This window comes from Protopterus annectens, chromosome 6.part0 (assembly GCF_019279795.1).
Source record: "Protopterus annectens isolate FY-2018-M chromosome 6.part0, PAN1.0, whole genome shotgun sequence".
Taxonomy (NCBI): Eukaryota; Metazoa; Chordata; order Ceratodontiformes; family Protopteridae; genus Protopterus; species Protopterus annectens.
The window spans coordinates 214,575,013-214,594,917 of record NC_056737.1 but is presented as its reverse complement, the minus strand read 5'-3'; the positions used below and the strand labels follow the sequence as shown (position 1 = coordinate 214,594,917).

At 38.0% G+C, this 19,905-nt stretch overlaps 1 protein-coding gene across 3 annotated transcripts in view; it reads left to right on the top strand.

Annotated features, from left to right (window-relative positions):
• SLC8A3 (solute carrier family 8 member A3) overlaps positions 1–19,905 on the top strand; it is a 1,486,960-nt gene that overhangs the window by 427,175 nt on the left and 1,039,880 nt on the right. For all 3 annotated transcript variants that reach the window (XM_044073965.1, XM_044073963.1, XM_044073964.1), the window contains exon 2: positions 5,594–7,434. In XM_044073965.1, coding sequence (XP_043929900.1) covers positions 5,669–7,434 — 1,766 coding nt within the window. In that variant the 5' untranslated portion in view covers positions 5,594–5,668. The remainder of the gene's footprint in view (positions 1–5,593; positions 7,435–19,905) is intronic.

Here is a 19,905-nt window from a genome sequence, read left to right as displayed (position 1 = left end):
GATTTCTTCCAAATTTGCCATTTTGCAGAGGGATTATTAGGGGGAGAGCAACACTTTGAGCCTAAATCGAGGACAGTTGGGAGGTTTGGATATAGCTAATTCTATAAAACAATTTATTTGCATGTACCTCAACACAGGCAATCTGGACAAGGCCAAATATGTTGGGGGAACATACAAACAGTACCAAAAATTGCTCTTGTATAAACTTAGACAGTTGACAGAATAACAGGTCTTGCTTTAGCATGCATTTTTCTGAAGGTATGAAGTCTGAAACTCAATGTCTGTCATTATTTAGTGACTTCATTCCTAAATGATTTGCCAGAAAACCACAAATTTTATGATGAACAAACCAAAAATAACAAGCAAAAATCTATTCATTCTGCAAAAATCTGGACAGTTGAGAGATATAGTTCAGCCAGGGCTATCTGAGTCTGGACGAATGGGGACGCCCACCTGTAGCCATTCCAATGTCCCATTATTTGGCTATTTTGCCCCATTTACCATAAACAGTATAATGTGCATACTGCTTTACTTCTATGATGATTTGGATTTCATTTAAAAGCTTTATGTTACATTTTACAGCTGAAACACTAATAGACATCTGCTAAACAAAGCAATGCAGTCTCACATTGACAACAGACTTAACATTAAAACTTTTCTGCCCTTGAAACTCACATTCATTGTAACAGCATTGAAACCCACATTCAAATAAAATACATCTGGCCAATGGCAGATAAAGATTAACTTTGGGCTGTTTTCAAATCATAGACCCCTAGCACAAGAAACATACATGTGTTCTTTGATGCACCTTCCATATTGTATTAAATTATATTCCTTGTATAACACAGTACAGTTGTTAGAAGGTGTTTTAAATTTATTGTTTTGAATATTTTTCCAGTAAACAATAAAACAAAATGCTTGCACCAATAATGACAAAACTGTCCAATTCAGAACATTGCCATTATAAAAGTTTACTCAAACTTCTACAATCCACCAGTATCAGTAAATATGCACAATCTCCGCAGAAGTAAAAGTCATCTAAACAAGTCCACATTAAAGATATCTGTAACAAATGCAGAGGTTGCTGCTAGCAAACAACATTATATTTCATTGCTTCGTCTACAAATAAAGTGCCTGTTGCCCTTGAGGAATAAATTGCCTATTTTGCATTAAAAAAATGATAAGCTAGTAAAATTGCAATAGGGAATGGATGGCAAACGGATAACAGGTTCATAGTTACTAGGTATCTCTGCCAAAGAGGACATTCTCTTCTCAGGACTGCAGCATCCACCCCCTTTAGAAGTATAACCCAGTACAGTAATGTATCTACATACTGTAGCCCACAGCCTTCTGCATCAAAAGCAAGTACACTACCTGTTGTGCTATTAACAATACATGCAAACTCAACATAAACAGCAATAAACTTATCTTCCTCTGAAGCTCTCAGCTCCTTGTAAAATCCACTTGACACCCAACTGTATCTTTCAACTTTGCAGCACAAGACATCTGGAAAAAGCCAAAGCCCAAACACCAAAGACATATTTTAAACATTGCTTGTATAATCTTGGAAAGTTGCCAGAATAAACTACTACATTACTACCCTGCATTTCACTGCCAAGTCTTGGCCCCAGGACTCTGTGCATGACAGTCAGAGCGACATACCACTATGCCAAATCAACTGTTTCTTGAAACATGGGAAGACTGAAACTTAAATGGCTATCATTTAGTGAATTCAGTTCTCACCATAGCTTTCAACCTCTTAGTACAAAACACCTGGACAAAGTTAATAATGGGGGAATACAGCCACCAAACATATTCAGTGAATTCAGTTCTCACCATAGCTTTCAACCTCTTAGCACAAAACACCCAGACAAAGCCGATAATGGGGGAATACAGCCCCAAAATAGGGACACATTTCGAATATTGATCTTATAAACTTAGAAAATTGCTAGAATAAAAGGTTTTGTGTTGCTATGTACTTTCTGAAGAATATGAAGTCTGAAATTCAAATGCCTGTCATTATTTAGTAAATTAAATCCAGAAAACCACAGATTTTATGAGGAACAGAACAGAACAAAAATTTGAGGCAAAAATTTGAGGTTTCACAAGTGATGCTGGGTAGAGAATTCAGGCTGTTGCTACCTGCACCCAAGGTACAGCATTTGAGTCTGAGTTATTCTCTAACCCACTACTGTTGCCTAAGCCTCTCTAGCCACCAGCAAGGCATACATGAATTTCCTTGGCTTATAAAGCAAACCAACCTGTTAAACTCATATGTTGTAGTTAGTCAGTTTACTAGATCTCCAGTGATTTCCATGCATACTTGTTACATACAGACGTAAATAATGAATTCCACATTTAATGCAGAAAGATACATATACCTGATAAAGTAACCCAGCTGTCCAACTCTTCTGAATTCCATAAAATCATATAATGTTGCTGCCTTCATGTTCAGTCGTTACAACAGCTTTCTTGATAACAAGTAGCAAACAGAAATTTCTGTGTGCAATTATGTGCTCCCTCTCTTTATTTACTCATGATAAAAAAATAATGCATACAGTAAATTCCTCATGTGACTGGAATATAATAGATTGTTTTATATAACAAAGCCATTCCAAAGCATTACTCAATAATATCAGTAGGCTGAACAGTGCTGCTACACTGCCAGTAACTATAGCAATATCTGTGTATTTGCACAAAAAGCTGAATAACTGAAAGCATTGGGCAAATTAGTAAATTATGTTTCACTCTTATTCATTACTAATTTGGTAGTGCTGTAAAAACATTGTAGCTCTGCCAGGCTGTGGTCCAGTGTGATCAGTTCACTGTCCCCAATTACCAACCAACCAAGTAAATAAAATATTTGTAATTGTTTAGACTAAAGACAAGAAAAAAAGAAGGCTGCAAAAATCCATTATGCACAATACTTTTTGTGATTTATTTCTTCCACTGTATCTCAAAAACAAACACACACACACACACACACACACACACACACACACACACACACACCTACCTACCTAGCTGTTGAGAAGTCCTAAGTCCCAGCCAGCTCCAGTTCTTGAAAGAAAGATAAGGTCCCAGTCATTGGCAAGCCCCATAATCCAAATGTACAATGTTCCCGCGATGATAGGTCCCAGTCATTGGCAAGCAAATGTAAAACACTCCTGCGAGAGCAGGCTGGATATCCAGCCTGTAGATGTTGCAGTCCGGCCTCCTTCCAGTCTGTGTGGGTGTAAACACACAGACTACTGGGCATTTCTGCAGTCTGCTGCCTTCTCTCTAATCTGGACTGCTCTTAACTCAGTCCAGATTAGTTCCGGGAATGCATGAGTGTGTGTGAGTTCTGGGAATGCTCACACGCATGCGCGGAGTCCGTTCCAGGAGTTATTTTTATTTTTTTTTTAATTTTCTTTAGTTATTGTAACTTATATTTTTCATTTTCATCTGGGGGGGCTGCAGTCCTGCAGTCCAATAGGACGAGCCGCCCCTGGCTACTCCTTCTCTGGTAGTTCTTCCATGCCACACATTCATGGCCAATTTAGAGTGCCTGGTCCACCTACTGCATGTCTTTGGAATGTGGGAAGAAATTGGAGCACCTAGAATGAACAAACACGAACACAGGAGGGACATGCATACATTGCACATAAGGCACCCCAGCCAAGAATAGAACCAGGGAACCTTTTGCTCTGAGGCAACAACTCTGTCTACTATGCCATTGATGTCTCTCATGTATTGATATCATAAGGAGCAAAATAACTCACAATTTGGTTAAAAACCATGACTCTCAACTGTCCAGATTTTTACAGCATGTCCAGATTTTTGCCTCATATTTTTTTGGTCTGTTCCTCATAAAATTTTGGTTTTCTGCAAATTATTGTCAAATCATTGAGGACTGAAGCCAGAAAATAATGTCAGACATTTGATATTCAGAGTTCATACCCTTTTGAAAATTCACACTAATATAAATCCTGTTATCCAATCAACTTTCTAAGCTTGTAAGTGCAGTATTTAAAAATTCTCCCTCTTTTTGGGCCTTTGCCCCCACCCCAAGTTTATGGCTTTGTCCAGATTTCTTGCTGTAAGAGAATGAGAGGTATGTTAACCACCACACTTGAGGGTGAAACTGTTCTTCAAAAAAATACTCAAAAGGTTGTACAAACACTGACAGAGTATCTGACAAACTCATATTTTTTTGAAAAAAACATCCAGCAACATTCAAAACATCTTTCATTAATATTTTACTTTTCCTAGATCCAGTTTTGATTTCAACTTCAGGCAAAAGTTCAATACTTTACAAAAGGCTTCAGAGTAGAAATGCCTGATACAACATGGTGATAGTAACATCTCTGTTGTTCTCTTGTCACTTGGTTTCAAGACAACTACTGCAATACGATTATTTTGTGCTTTATACTTGTCTTGTTAATATTCAGCGTGCAGGAATTTATGAATTTGCAATTTTAATAATATTGTATACATTCTGTATCTATTTGATATAGGTTTTGTGTGATCATAGTATTACAAATGTTTTAATTTTAAGTTCTATTGCTATTTGTATATCTCAAGAATTTCTGTCTGGAACCTTTGTGAAAGCTGGACTCTCCATTTCGACATTCTTAGTTAACAAGTGTGATCAAGCAATAATGCATTTATATTGTTTTAAGTCGAATCATGCTTGCCCTGTTTTGTTTAGTTGATATAGCTTTATAAACTGTGATTGGCTGCTACCAGTTAATATTTTGAAGGACTGTATGATTAAAATGTGACAGGCATCCTTTGGCTGTTACAGAGTATAAATTGACTTGCAGTTCATAGATAAATATTAGGCTAACTGCCTTAATGGTCTATTTTAAGCTTAGCTAGTTTCCATTGTAAAAGTGAAGATCAAACACTGTATGTTGTGTTTGTGAGTCAAACACCTTAACGATTATACCAACCTACATGTTATACTCATGGAAATTAGTCAGCACCTGTTGTGCTTGCTGTTGTTACTTTTTGTAGTTTTGAAGATGAAACATAAAATTTCACGTATGTTAGGCTAATATGTTCATAAGCATCAAGAGAACTGGGAAAATATGATTGCAACCAGGGAGTGCAGCAAATTATGTATGTTAAGAATGAAAATGTACTGGCCTTGTTTTGTAGCACTGCAAAGTAAACTATAAAACAAAGATCCTTAAAAATAACTGTAGCCTTTCCTTGGGATTTTGGTGAGAAAGAAATCATGGCACAGATTCTATGTCAGCCTTCTAGATGGTGGATATAGGATAAAGGAAAACAATTTAGCACATAGCAAAACCAGCATTAGCACATAGCAAAACCAACACATCATTTGCCAGGAGCATATTTGTGATCAAGGTGAACAGCTGACTTCACTTAATAGTTATCTCTTCTCAGTTTCCTAGCAGTACTGCAGTCAGTGTGGGACTGGGAATGCATTTTAAAATATGTGATTGAATGTAATGTCTTGTCTTGTTATAAAACACAATGCTGCAAAAAAAAAATCATTGAAGATGTCATACAGTCATTATGTTGTTATATAAGCATTGATATTGGCTCATGTTCATAAGTATTTTTTCCTCTCTTTTTCCAGATTCTTCATAACAGAAGCATTGCTTTGGAATTGACTGCTTACACTGACAGCAAAAGGCCTCCATTAGGATCGTGTATGGCGGGGTTAAGACTGTGGCCGCACACGTCACTATTTCTCCAGTTTGGATTATTGACATTAGTGTTGTGCTTGCATATTTTGCAAGCAGATGCAAGTGAAGTCGATGCATCAAGCCTTGTAAACAAGACAGAGCATTGTGCCACAGAATATGAGTGCACAGAGGGTGTTATCCTGCCTATCTGGTACCCAGAGAACCCCTCCCTGGGGGATAAAATCGCCAGGGTTATTGTTTATTTTGTGGCCATGATCTACATGTTTTTGGGGGTGTCCATAATTGCTGATCGCTTCATGGCCTCCATAGAGGTTATCACATCACAGGAGAGGGAGATTATCATAAAAAAAGCTAATGGAGAAACCACCACAACTACTATCCGCATTTGGAATGAAACCGTTTCTAACCTTACCCTTATGGCTCTTGGCTCATCTGCTCCCGAGATCCTACTTTCAGTCATAGAAATATGTGGCCATGGGTTCAAAGCTGGAGCTCTGGGACCATCAACAATTGTAGGAAGTGCAGCTTTCAATATGTTTATTATTATCGCCATCTGTGTTTATGTGATTCCCGATGGGGAAATAAGAAGGATTAAACATCTCAGAGTTTTCTTCATCACTTCTGCCTGGAGTATTTTTGCCTACATCTGGCTCTACATGATTCTGGCTGTTTTCTCTCCAGGTGTGGTTCAGGTATGGGAAGGCTTGCTTACATTGTTTTTCTTTCCTATCTGTGTTGTTCTTGCTTGGATGGCAGACAGACGCCTTCTGTTTTACAAGTACATGCACAAACGGTATCGGGCAGATAAACAGCGGGGAATTATAATTGAGACAGAAGGAGATCATCCCAAAGGTATAGAGATGGATGGCAAAATGATGAATTCACACTTTATTGACGGAAATTTGCTGGGACTGGAGGGAAAGGAGGTTGATGAGTCCAGAAAAGAGATGATCCGAATACTGAAAGACCTGAAGCAGAAGCATCCAGAAAAGGATTTGGATCAACTTGTAGAGATGGCTAATTACTATGCTTTGTCTCACCAGCAAAAAAGTCGAGCATTTTACCGCATACAGGCCACAAGAATGATGACAGGGGCTGGCAATATCTTGAAAAAGCACGTTGCAGAGCAAGCCAAAAAATCTGCTAGCATACAGGAAGTGCACACAGAAGAAACTGAGGAGTTTGCTTCAAAAATTTACTTTGATCCATGCTCCTACCAGTGTCTGGAAAACTGTGGTGCTGCCATACTGACAGTAGTGCGAAAGGGTGGAGATATTTCCAGAACAATTTATGTCGACTATAAAACAGAGGATGGTTCTGCTAATGCAGGAGCAGATTATGAGTTTACTGAGGGCACATTAACATTTAAATCAGGAGAAACCCAGAAGGAGATCTCTGTTGGCATCATTGATGATGACATCTTTGAAGAGGATGAGCATTTCTTTGTAAGACTCAGTGCTGTTCGTATAGTAGAAACAGATGACCTTCTTGGGCCCAACAATTTGCCATACCCCAAGGCCATTTTGTCCTCTCCCTTTGTCGCCACAGTGACAATCTTGGATGATGACCATGCGGGTATCTTTACATTTGAGTGTGATGCAGTTCACGTCAGCGAGAGTGTCGGTGTGATGGAAGTAAAAGTTCTGAGGACTTCTGGAGCTAGGGGAACAGTCATTGTACCTTATAGGACAGTAGAAGGAACAGCAAAGGGAGGGGGTGAGGATTTTGAAGACACTTACGGAGAGCTAGAATTTAAAAATGATGAGACTGTGTAAGTATATTTTTTTCATTGCTGCATACTACTCTGTGTATTGTTTTAAAATGCATTTTTGCAGAACAGTGAGCTGTTTTGAGGGATTTTCAGTGAAATTTTAACAATTGGCATCCATACATGGTTACACACAAGACCCAAACAGCAAAAAAAAAAAAAAAATTCCTCTCAGAAAGTAGTAATTGCAAATGAAATGTCAGTTTCTTATGGGAATGTCCTCATTTATATCTGAATTACTAGTCCTAAAAGTTGATATGATGAGACTGAAGTGTGAGAGCGACTGCTGTTATGTTGGTGGTCCTGGATTGCAATTATGACATGCATAATAGTAGAAAACATACTTGTCACAGATATGTACTAACCCCTTTTTACAGTTCAGCATATGATTTATGTTTACAACCCATCTGCAGGAAACTGCTGGCATCAGTTCAGCTATACAAGGTGATGATGTACTCTCCACACCAAATTGGGTATCGCAGCTAGTTGCCATTTCTTTGCAAACTTGGAAACAAATATGAGTTTTTGTTACTGGATTCTGTTTCTAACTTTATACTCTGTCACCACCCCAAGGATTCCTGAGTTCATTTTTTGTGCTATGCCTGCTTAGCTTATATATTGATGTGTATAGTATAAATGAAAAACAAAATAATTACACACTTGTTCCAATTGACCTGTAAGTGTGATATTGCTGTGTATTAGCTCTGAAGTAGTCATAACTGATATATCTATATACTGAAGCTATTCATATCTGTTGGTCATGAGAACCACCCAGCAATTTGAAGCAATTACCAATCATTCTGACCAAAGGCTGACTGGTGGAGCTCTGGCATCTGTTTTATTTACTTCTTCAGGTTTAAGCATTTGTGGATTTTAGTCATACATGGAGTTTTTTGCCCCTCTTTCCATATTTTTGGAATTTGAAGAATCTTGATAGGGAAAAATGAATAGGACTATTAGGTCACTAAGGGCAACAAAAATGTATTACAGATTTTGTGTTGTATTTATGACTATGTCTGTTCATCAAACAACATTAATGATAAATAATAACAGAACAATACAAAATCCACACAGAATGATTAATTTTGACTCAGAATGTGTTAAATACTGATGTTGCATATATTTATTGTTTTATCTGTTCATCAAACCCGATTCATCCTGAATAATAAAAAGTAGTGGAAAATGTATGCTGGATGATTACTGTGGTTCAGAAAGGGTTAAAGTACTAATCTTGTATTGAATTTCTTGCTTTGTATGCTCATCTACATTAACCCTGAGTAATAAAAATCCAGTATTCCATGGAGAATGATTAATGGCATTCAGAAAGGGTTGAAAGAAGCCAATGTAGTACTGGCAAGTAAAAGTTTCAGCTACAAACTCTAAAATGTTAAGGTCCTTTGGCCTTTATTTGATTCTATGCTATTCTTCTGAAGTCGGGATTTCTATTTAAGTATGCACTGCACAACAGTAAGAAAAACAATGAGCTCTGATTATTCAGTATGTGCTTTTAAAATAAAGGTAATGCAGCCTAGCTTCACTGTATACATTTCATATATAAATTTTAGATGTACCTATGGCTTTCTGTGACACTGAGGCACTGAAGGACATGTGTTACAGCGAAACACACTACTAAAGTGCATATTTGTTCTGCTTCACATCATGGTAGCACTGTAAATATTGTAAATCACTAATATCCTATACTCTCGTGTGCTTTATTGCCTAAAGTTGTATGATCATTCTTCATGTTGATTCTTCAGGCCATCTTCTGCCAAACTGCATTAATCAAAGCGGGCTGAAAAGACTAATTCAAAAAAAAGCAGTCATTTCATAGTCCAAGATAGCTACAAAGGGAGCTTTTTTCTCTCTCTCAAGTGCATCAGTATCAGAGATATGCATTGTGTGTGTATGTGTGTGTGTGTGTGTGTGTGTGTGTGTGTGTGTGTGTGTGTGTGTGTGTGTGTGCTCATGCGCATGTGTATGTGACTTCTGTGCTGAAGTAATCTTTGTTTTACTTATCAAGTGTAGTTCAAAAGTGTTGAACTTTGTGGAGTTGCCATATAACATTTTTAACTGGGTTAAAGCTGTCTGATACAATCTCAGAGCTAAACTGAATCTAATGACTACTTGGCCTGCTTGTGTTGAAATTGTTTGCAGTAACTTAATGGCTGATGTACTGAATACCTTGATTGATTAATAATAGCCAAGTTTACCTTACTCCTTAGGACAAAACACAGCTTGAAACAAGTAAGATTTTTCCATAAATGTTACTGTTTTTTATGCTTAATATTTTATTTTACTCCAGTTCAAGGTCTGTTGTTCAGGCATAGCTTGCTGATTGATTGGCTGCATTAAATAACTGCTCAAACATGTACTAGTTTACCTTGACCTTGTTCCCGAAACATTCAGTAAGTGTAAACCTACTTACCTGGGTAAAAATAATTAAATGAGTAAAACACTGATTGAATTGTTTGCATCAGGCCCTCTTGAGTGGCAAATGATAACTGAAAGCTCAGCAGTCACTCACAGCTGATGTTTTATTTACATTTAGTTTAGATAACAGGGTTTCATAATTGTGCTGTTCCTCCTAGATCCAAATGTCATCAAAATTATCTGTTTTTAACCCTAGACGTTTAAATGTGGTGTGAGCTTTTAAATGTTGCAACACGTATTGCAAGCTATCATAATGCTGCAGCAATCTTGATGTAACGGTACCAGTAGTATATGCTTGGAAATTTAATTAAATCTGTTGCCACACTGAAAGCCAGAAAAATCAGCATAATATTATACACTGCAGTATCGTAAAACAAATGCAGAAAAGTGCAGCACAGAGCCATGAAAATGTGAATGCTGTCTCCATTTGAATATACAAGTGGCTGAGGGAAACACAGGTGTTAAAGTAATTAAAACCAGAGCTAGTCTTGACTTCACTTCTCATCAATTTGTTTACTTTTGTGGGGTTTTTTTTGCACTTTTCTTGTTTTCAACAAGCCATTCATTTATTTATACATCATTGTATTCCCACTCACACCCCTGCCCACCCTAAACCTAGGAGCACACCATTCATTTTAGAAGTAGACTGTATATGAAAAATCGTAAATGAAAAATCGTAACATTTTACAGCATTGTGAGAATCAATAAATGTCTGAATCAGTGACAAACATGCAGAGTTAATTCATAAATGTTGCTGCTTTATAAGGGAGAATGAGATTAATGATCCATTAGCTATGCTAATTAGTATCAATGCACACTTTAGTGTTCCTTACCAGTTTAATTTCCCAAAGTCTTTTATGTTTCTAACACCATGACGGCAGTGGACCCCATTCTTAAGTCAAAGTGTGATTAAAGTTTGTGAATTTAGTATTGTTTCAATCTTTGATGCTAGCCAAAAGTGCTGTATGCAGCATCTGCAATGCGACCAGAAGTGACCCCTTCTGCGGTTCATACTAAGTTACATGTATCAGTAGCATATCTAAATAATACTGTAAATTCTTCCACATTGCCCTCATTTCTGCCCTCAAATCCTGGTATTTTATGACTTTGTATCTCTCAGTATGCAAGACAGTGTTATCACTAGGTGTAACAATTTCAATGATCAATGCTACTTTTGTCTTCTTTTCATAAATTACTGTATCTGGATTTCTCGCATCTGTTTTTTGAACTGTTGGTAATGGGTAATACTGTGTGATGTAAAGTTCATCATTTTCTTTTAATGCGTTGTGGCTCATATTTCCAATGCTTCTTGTTTAGTTAAATATTGTAATGTTCCCACAATCCCCAATGCAACAGTTTCCAGTTCTGTTTTACAGAACCTGCATTTGTTTGTTTCTCCTACATGTTCAGTAAACCAATGTGTACTTAGTCCACTATCCTGGACTGCTCATAAATTCACCTCTCCTTAACTATTCCACTGTCAGATCATGATTGACATGGGGTTGTTCCAGGAGCTTTCTGTGCTTCCAACTATATTTATACCCTTTTCCACATTTCTTGCCTTCTCATCTGATCCTTCTCCTTATATTCTTTCTTTCTTTTGTTTTTGGCACATTCAGTTGCTGCCTGTTTTTTGTTTACTCGTGGTTTGATTTTCCTTCCTTCTTGACACTGATATGCTTCTGCTAAACTAATGTTCCTCCCATATAAGTGTAGCTATTATGTGAAATTCAGGTATATTTATTTTGTTTTGGGGCAAGAGTAACTTGAAAATATTGCTAAACGATCTACGGAGTTACTGTTTTCCTGTGAATGACTAACTTTATTATCAGCACTTTTTCATGTATTGTTGGAAATGCAGCAAGCAAATAATCTACTCCTTTGGCCTAGCAAACTGTGAAATACTGCTTCTGAGCAACATGGTGAAACCTGTACAGGCACTGTTTCAACATGCTGTACAAGAAATTACCTGAGTTTTCAAACTTTATTAAGCTATTGCAAAGAACATCTCAGTTCTCTTGTGATAACTCAGAAGAAAAATGATCAGATTTTACACAAAATGGCAAAAAAAAAAACAATATCAGACCATCAAAACATTACAAAGAGTAGTCGATGCCCTGGCCAAAGACTAGGGAGCCATCGTACAGCATCGCAGCTCACGTCTGAGGTGGCAAGAGCTAATTGCTTCCTCCAAAGTGATCTCTAATGACAATGTAAAAAGGTATTTGCTGACCTTTTGATGTATTGCTCAGACTGGAGGTTGGACAACTGTAGGGTGAGATAGATTGATAGTACCTTTCTTCAGTGAAGAGAGTAAATCAAAGTCATGGCCTTAAACTCAATGCAAAAAAAAAATGTATTATCACCCCTTTTGGTAAGAGCTGTGTTCCTGCTAACTACCACATCAATAGCAACACCCAGTGGTGAGAGACCTAAGCACACAGGTTGAAAGCAGCCTTACATTTGATCACCATGTCTTCTGTATTGCTCATCTCATAAGCAAGGGCATTGCCTCTAGAAAAAAAAGAAGTTATAACCTCCCTGTACTCTTCCCTTATCAAGCCAATAATTGAGTACAAATCCCCTTTTGGTATGTACCTTTCCAAGCATCCGCAGCAATTGAAGAGACCACAAAGGTTCCTCATAAGGAAAATCCAAGGTCTTCAGTATCTGTCCTATGTGAATCATCTGAAATCACTGTCACTTTATTCGGTTTCATGCATACTACTCAGAGGCAATCTCTGCCTTGCATATAAGGCAAGCTCTGACTCTGCTTTATTGGAAATGCTGCATATCCACAGGTTACTCACTCTAAAGACCTTAATTTGGTATGTGACATTACTAGAACCTGCTGGAAGGACAGATTTGTCTCCCAGAGGTTATAACACCTTTGGAACAGACTCCCACTTCATGTCAAACAGAGCACTTCATTGGCCCTCTTCAAACACAGTCTGGATGATTGGATGGATAACCATGATGTCACTCTGGAGCTTCTACCTGTGTCCCTGTTGGACAGAGGCAATAGATGTTGATCATGGAAATAAGGGTAGAACATGGTTAGGCCTGTACGGTCCTTACTGCCATTAGCTTAGTAACTTCCTCTGATCCTATGATCTTATTTTCAGCTTAGGCAGATAGCTAAAATTGCCCACTAAATGATCAAGCTGTGCATTATGACGGATGCATCTGTAGGGGGACACATAAATGTTTGCCAGTGCATCAGAATCACCTACAGTTAGTAATCTTCAAGTAAAAAAATGTAATTTCTGACAGCTTGAGAGATAAGGACACACACCTTTTGGTTCCGGGGGTATGGTGACCTGAATAAGTACATTTTTAATGAATGACTGTAAACTCAACACATAAAAAGGGCATTTTAAGAACGGAAAGGGCTAACCAACAGTAAAGTAGTATAAAATCTCATCTACAAACAGTAAAACACCCTGTGCTGGGGTGATTACCAAATGCACCAAAATACCAAATGCATGCCTCAAGTCATTATAGGAAGAGTTCCCCATTTTCATGCTTTCTTGGTGTATATTCATGGTGTGTTATGGGGTTCCACAGAGGAATGGGAAAACAGTGAGAATAGTTTACCTTTCTCTGAAGCAGATTTGGAGGGCAGCCAGAATGATCTACTTTTTTCTAAACAGATTTAGAAGAGAAACAGAATGGCAGACAGAAATATGATAGACAGAAAATTCTCTCCCTGTACTAGTTAGAATTATTCATATCAAAATGAAGTTAGGCCTGAAGACAATAACCAACGCAAAAGGCCTGCTAGACTTAAACATTAATCAAAGGAGTTTAAGGAAAAAAATCAGTGGGAAGATCCAGTCTTAAGAGAAACCAGAAGAAAATTGAAGGCCATAAATGGAGTCATTCTGCAACCAGAACAGCTGCTCACTTGCCCCTGTTTTACACAAGGAGTGATCACATTTACCAAGTTGAAAAAAGGGGAAGAAGGAGTTAAACAACTGCTAGCATCCCAAGCCTTCAAGACATCAGTGTTGAATGTGGCGCACAGCCATGTCTTAGGAGTTCACTTATGGGTAATAAAAATGAGATGGTGAGCCCTATGAAGTTTCTGTTGGCTTGGAATTTTTATATGGCAGGCTTGGCATCAACCCTTCCAATTTTTTGCCAATTCCAAATGTCAGAAAACTGTTCTGTGCAAAGCCTTCCACTGCTCCTTAGCACCCTTCCATTAACTGATGTTCCCTTTGACATGAGTGCCATGAATAAGGCGATATATATTAAGCAGATCTAGCTTTTAGCTTGTGTAATTAGATAGACAGGGGTTCTAATTTCATGTCAGTCAACTTTAGTATTTGTGGGTGTGTGTCTCTTTATTCAGTTATCAGTCTGGAGATAATCTTTGGGGTGGGAGGTTGGCATTATAGTTAAGCTCTTTACCTTACAGACACAAGGTACAGGGTTTGATTCTCACATGGGGTAATTAGTTAGGCTTAAAGTGCCCCACAGGTGCAGTTAACCTAGTACTAATCTATGAACCTATGAACCAATGCTATCCAATGCCCCAAAGTTGTGCCATTGCATGAGACTTTGCCAAACCTACTGCAAGAGAACTGATGCTTATACTTAGCAGAATGGAGATCTCGAAGGACATTCTAATGATTAAGGGGTCCTTTTTATGTGTAATGCCATGAAGGATCTCTATCTACCATTTGTTACAAGGTAAGCAGCTTATAAATTCAGTATGTCACCCCCAAATGAATGGTTTGGTGGAGAGTTTTAAGAACACGTGATGGGTAATTGTTAAAAATGGCAGGTTTACTGGGTTTGTGTTGGCTGAGTTACTGTATGGAAGATACTTAGGCAGTTTAATACACTTAGCAATATAAACATGGGAACTGGTGAGTTCTCCTTTTTGAGGTGTCACAGGATGCATTACTGAAATGCAGGAAAGAACTGCATTATAGGAAGGGAACATAATTCACAGGTTAAGGCAGCTTTGAATCACAGCTGGAATTTGAATGCTAATGGGAGGGTATGCCAGCCTGGAGGGTATAGTACTCATTTTTTATTTCCACAGTGAAGAACAAATTTATTGCCACTGGGCAAGGGCTCACTGAAGTAAATGAGAATGGAGGAAGTAAACTGTAATGTCCAATAACCAGATTTAGGGAAACATGAATAAATTTATCATGTCAGTGTGTTAAAACACTGGAAAGACAGAAGGGTACTGGCAGTTTATCAAATGACACATTGTAACCAATTTTTTGAGCCTAAACTGTAGATACAGATACCAGAAACTCTGACAGTCTTTCAGAAAAAAAGAAGTAAAAGAGGTTGTGTTGAAGAAAATGATGTTAACTGTATTATCCATGGAAGAGAAGGATATAGTTATAAAGCCCAAAGGGAGGGTCAGGTCTAAGCCCTTGAGGACCACTGAAACTGAAAAGGTGTCTGTCAGCAGGGAAATACAAAAATGTTGGAGCCAGAGGTTACTAAAGAATCTCAGAGTCTATATAATAAGCCTGTGTTGAAACCAGATGCTGCTAAAAGATTTCCTAATTATTTCCGTAAACTTATCGAGTTCTTTAAATTTGATGCCTGCCTCAAGCCTTGTGTAGATTGCACATTGCCTTTCCACCCTAGATGTAGCAAACATTTACTGGTAGATCCCTTTAGCAGAACAAGTAAAAGAGAAGATAGTCTTCTCTACTCCAAATGGCCATTTTCAATATAAAATGTTGTCTTTTGGGGGTAACATAGGACCATAGCAACATTTAAGGGATTATGGTTCCAATTGTAAAATCCCTTGCATATTAAGCTGTTGCTTATTTGGGTGATATCATAGCTTGCAGTGAGGACAGAAAAAAATACTTCTCCAAGGTGTAAGTAGGTCTGGATTCAATCTGGGTAGCAGGTTTGGCATCACCCCTTCCAACTGTATAGTTGGTATGGAGGAAGATAAGTGGAGTATTCCATTGGACATGGACTGGGGCTAGACATGGACTAGAAAAATCTCAGGAGGGGAAGTTAGAAGGTATGTAAAACTGTCCAAGATCACATTGAAAGAAATGGGTGCAGTAAGTGCTGGAAAGTTATTATAGGAAGTCCAGACAATATATGGTAGAGAAGTGAGGAAGTTAGTACAGGGGATTATGGCTATGTGCTGCTATCAGTCTTTATCCTGCTGTCCAGGGTTTGATTCTTTCAGCCTCCATTGGCCTGCTGTATGACTCTGACTAAGTCACTTAAGCAGACAGTGCTTAGGCTTGATTTTAAAAAGATCCATGTGGATTTGTGCTATATCAAAGATAACAAAGACAAATACAGTTGCCAATAAATAAATAAATAAATAAATAGCATGCACACTTAGAGCTTCATCTAACATAAAAGATAACTAGGAAGCCAAGGTAGAGAAGGTATTCATGACATTAACAAACGTAAACAAATATATGCATAAATAAACAATATATAATCAAACAAATAAATAAATGCATAAACAGCATGCTCACTCACAGATTTTACTGGCAAGGGTCCACATGAAGGTTGATTCATCAGAACAGGCTGAAAAAGCATTCATGATAGTAAAAAAAATTATGTGTGTGTGTGTGTTTGTGTGTGTGTGTGTGTGTGTGTGTGTGTGTGTGTGTGTGTGTGTGTGCGTGCGTGTGCGTGCGTGTGCGTGTGCGCGCACGTGTGTGTGTGTGTGTGTGTGTGTGTGTGTGTGTGTGTGTGTGTGTGTGTGTGTGTGCATTTGTGTGTATGTGTCTGTATGTCTGCAGCCTCAGTTAATCAGTCCTGACTTTACTCAGGACTTCATGGTGCATACTGGTTTCTATGATGTGAAGATGGACATTGTGTTGTACCAACGAATGTGCAGAGAACACCATATTTTATATTTAAGTAGAAAGCCTACTCCTTAGAGACTAGATATTGTGCTGTAGAAAATGAATGTCTGGCTATTAAATGGGCAGTGTCTGCATTCTGCTATTGCCACCTGGGCAAAACATGTTGTATTGTTAGGGATCATGCCCCTCTCAAGTGGATGTGCCAGAAGAAGAGCCTAAGATCACCTGTGTGTTCCTCAGCCTGTAACCTTACCATTCTTGCATCAAATGCAGATTTGTAAGCAGAGGTGTAACAAGGTATTTGTGCATTCCCATGCAAGCCAGGTCTGTTCTTCCTTGAAAAACAAAAAACATAAACTTAAGGAGCAAACCTCGTCCGTTCTTCCAGATCTATATTCCTCAAATCTGAAGAGCAAAAGTAAATAAATAAAGAAAGAAAATGTTTTGAAAACAAACATAATACTGGTTTTCATTTCCGACTCAAGACCTATCTGCATGTGCCAATCATACTCCCAAACACCTTGCACCAGGATTGGCTGCACCTTTGCCCCACACCAACTATGCTTCTGAGACAGAGTAAAGCCATGGCAGCACTGGCTATGTAGGGTGTTTGAATCCCTGGGTCTTATTTTGAGACAACAGGACATGTGACAGAATATAGGGGTATAAGGTTGCTGTGTGAAGACAAAAGTGTAGTGCCTGAGTTATTAGGATATATTTGGCCTGTGCTGCCACAGAGAAAAAGGTGTGATGCTTTTGATAATGAGTCTCTTATACTGAGAGTATAACTTGAGAGAGCCTCTGAATTAAGATTCTGAAGCCTGGCTCAGGAATTAAAAAGGAAAAAATGGAAAGAGAATGCTGCTAGTTTCTGAGTGACCTGTTGTTAAAAGTCAGGGTTACTGCAGACTATGCTGAAGAATTTTTTAGCATTTTATGCAAGACTATTAACACAAAATATTGGCAGAGTCCTCCCAAGAATGAGTACTGCAATACTGATTACGAATAACATAGTACAGTTTTGTCACATTGTCAATGTCGCAGTACAAACTCCCACCCTCTAACCCCTCTATCTTCTGACCTTTTATGTAAGTAGGCTTGCTGCAAGCAAGGGAAGGAGATTCCTGCAGATAGCTCTTTGCTTCTCCATCATGCCCTGTCTTCCTCCTAATATCTCTCACTTACACAGTCAGATTCACATAACTGGGGAGGTCATGCAGTCTTCAGGCATCCGACTGCTTATTCACTGCCTAGAAAGACCTGATGATGGCACCAGCAGACACCATTCTTATACCCTAATGCCAAGACATCAGTCCTTGGACAGTCTTCTGCTAGGGATGATGCAAAGATTCTGGAAACTGGTTGCAGGCCTCTGCATGGCAGGAAGACCCTAGAATCAGTACTGCAACATTCTTTTTATTTTTAAAACACTTTTATTGAATTATCACTTGTGATACAGGCAAACTTACATTTATACAAAAGTAATCAAACCATATTAACAAGTTCACATACATCAGATATGTTGTTAAATATCCTGTAATCTAAGCAACATTACATAAATTATAAAATTCTTCCTTTCTCCTAAACCTCATTCCTCCTTCAAAACATTTTTCCGCATGTTTTGTTGCCATGATTTCCATTTTGTTTCTACGTAATTACTCCTAACCTTAGATCCTACTTGCTTTTCTTTTATGTTTATTACAGTATTCACTACTTCAGGTATAGCTGGTTTAGATTTTGATTTCCATTTTCTATTAATTGCTTTTTTGCCAGTCACGAGAATTAAACTTAACAAGCTCTTACTGTGTCTAGTCAATTCAGATCTTGTATCTCAGCTAAAAACATAAATAAATAATAATTTCCTTAGTTACACTCCTTTGATCACCTAGTATTCCTGACAGAGTACTCTGTAGGGAACGTTTTAGTCTGACAACTCATTATACTCCCAAAACATATGTGCCCAGTTACCTCTTTCTTCCTTATTACACTTCCAACATTTGCCATCTACCTGAGGAAAAATTCTTTGGAGTCTGCTTGGGATATGAAAGTATCAATGCAAACACATCCATGCCATTTCTTTGTGAATTGCTTATATGATCTCTCTTTCCCCAATCCCTTCTAACCTACTGATTGATTCTTATAGTTACCATACAATATTTTATATGCCCTACTAATTATCCTTTTTTAACAGCAGTTTCTGTTCTACATTCAATTAAAATCTATCGGGGATGGCAGTCTTATGTCTGCAATCCAAATGTCTTCTTGGCCTCCTCCCATTCTATTACCTTTTCTTCTCTAATGATTTGCTCCCAAAACCTTGGTTCCTTTGCCAGCTCCCTCCAGTAAATTCCAGCCCCCTCTTATATATTTTCTGTATCCCTAATTGCAGTCACCTCTATCAGCAGAAGAGTACGGCAACATTGATCTACTTGAACATCTACAATTATGGTAAATGGGACACAACTGTACTTTACTTCATGTTTTGTTGCTAAACCTCATTCCATACTAAAACAATCAAAGGGCTCCCCTACATATGCCTCAGGTGAAATTGCTCAAACATCAGTAGAACGCAGAAAAAAAAGACTAATGGCATAATGCTGAACATTGTTTTCCAAAGGAATCATTGCTGGTATGTTTTCTAAGTTCACGCTGGCAATGATCCACGTGTTTTGGGAGATTTCCCTCTTCTTTGAGTTGGTGCAGTCATGAAGTTGATATTATAGAAGTTTGGGGGTTGGGGGTGGGGGGAGCTTGCCCCCTGCAAAAACAATTACAATTGATTTTTTCACTCTTCTGAGTTTTGGTCATTTCTTTTTCATCCATTTCAGCTCCTCACCTTTCAAGTCAAAGTTTCATAGTAGAATCCAATCAAGATACATATTTTATTTGTAACTACAGCTAAGGCTAAGCATACTTGAAGATGAAATGAGAGATAACATTTTTGTGTGGCATCAGTTTTAAGAGAGCAGATTCTTTAACAATAAAAAACAATAAATCTAAATAGGCCAGATGTTTTAAAGATAGGAAAAATAAGTCTCCTAAAAATGCATTCACTGTGAATGAACACTAAATATATACAATAATCATTGTGAATAACAGACACACAAAAAATTAAGCAAGTTATTGAGAAGTAACATTTTTTTGGCAAGTATATCATAAAGTTTAACTTGGTATGGTCACTTAAGCCATGAAGAACTAGCAAAGCTTCTCAGCATTCCTT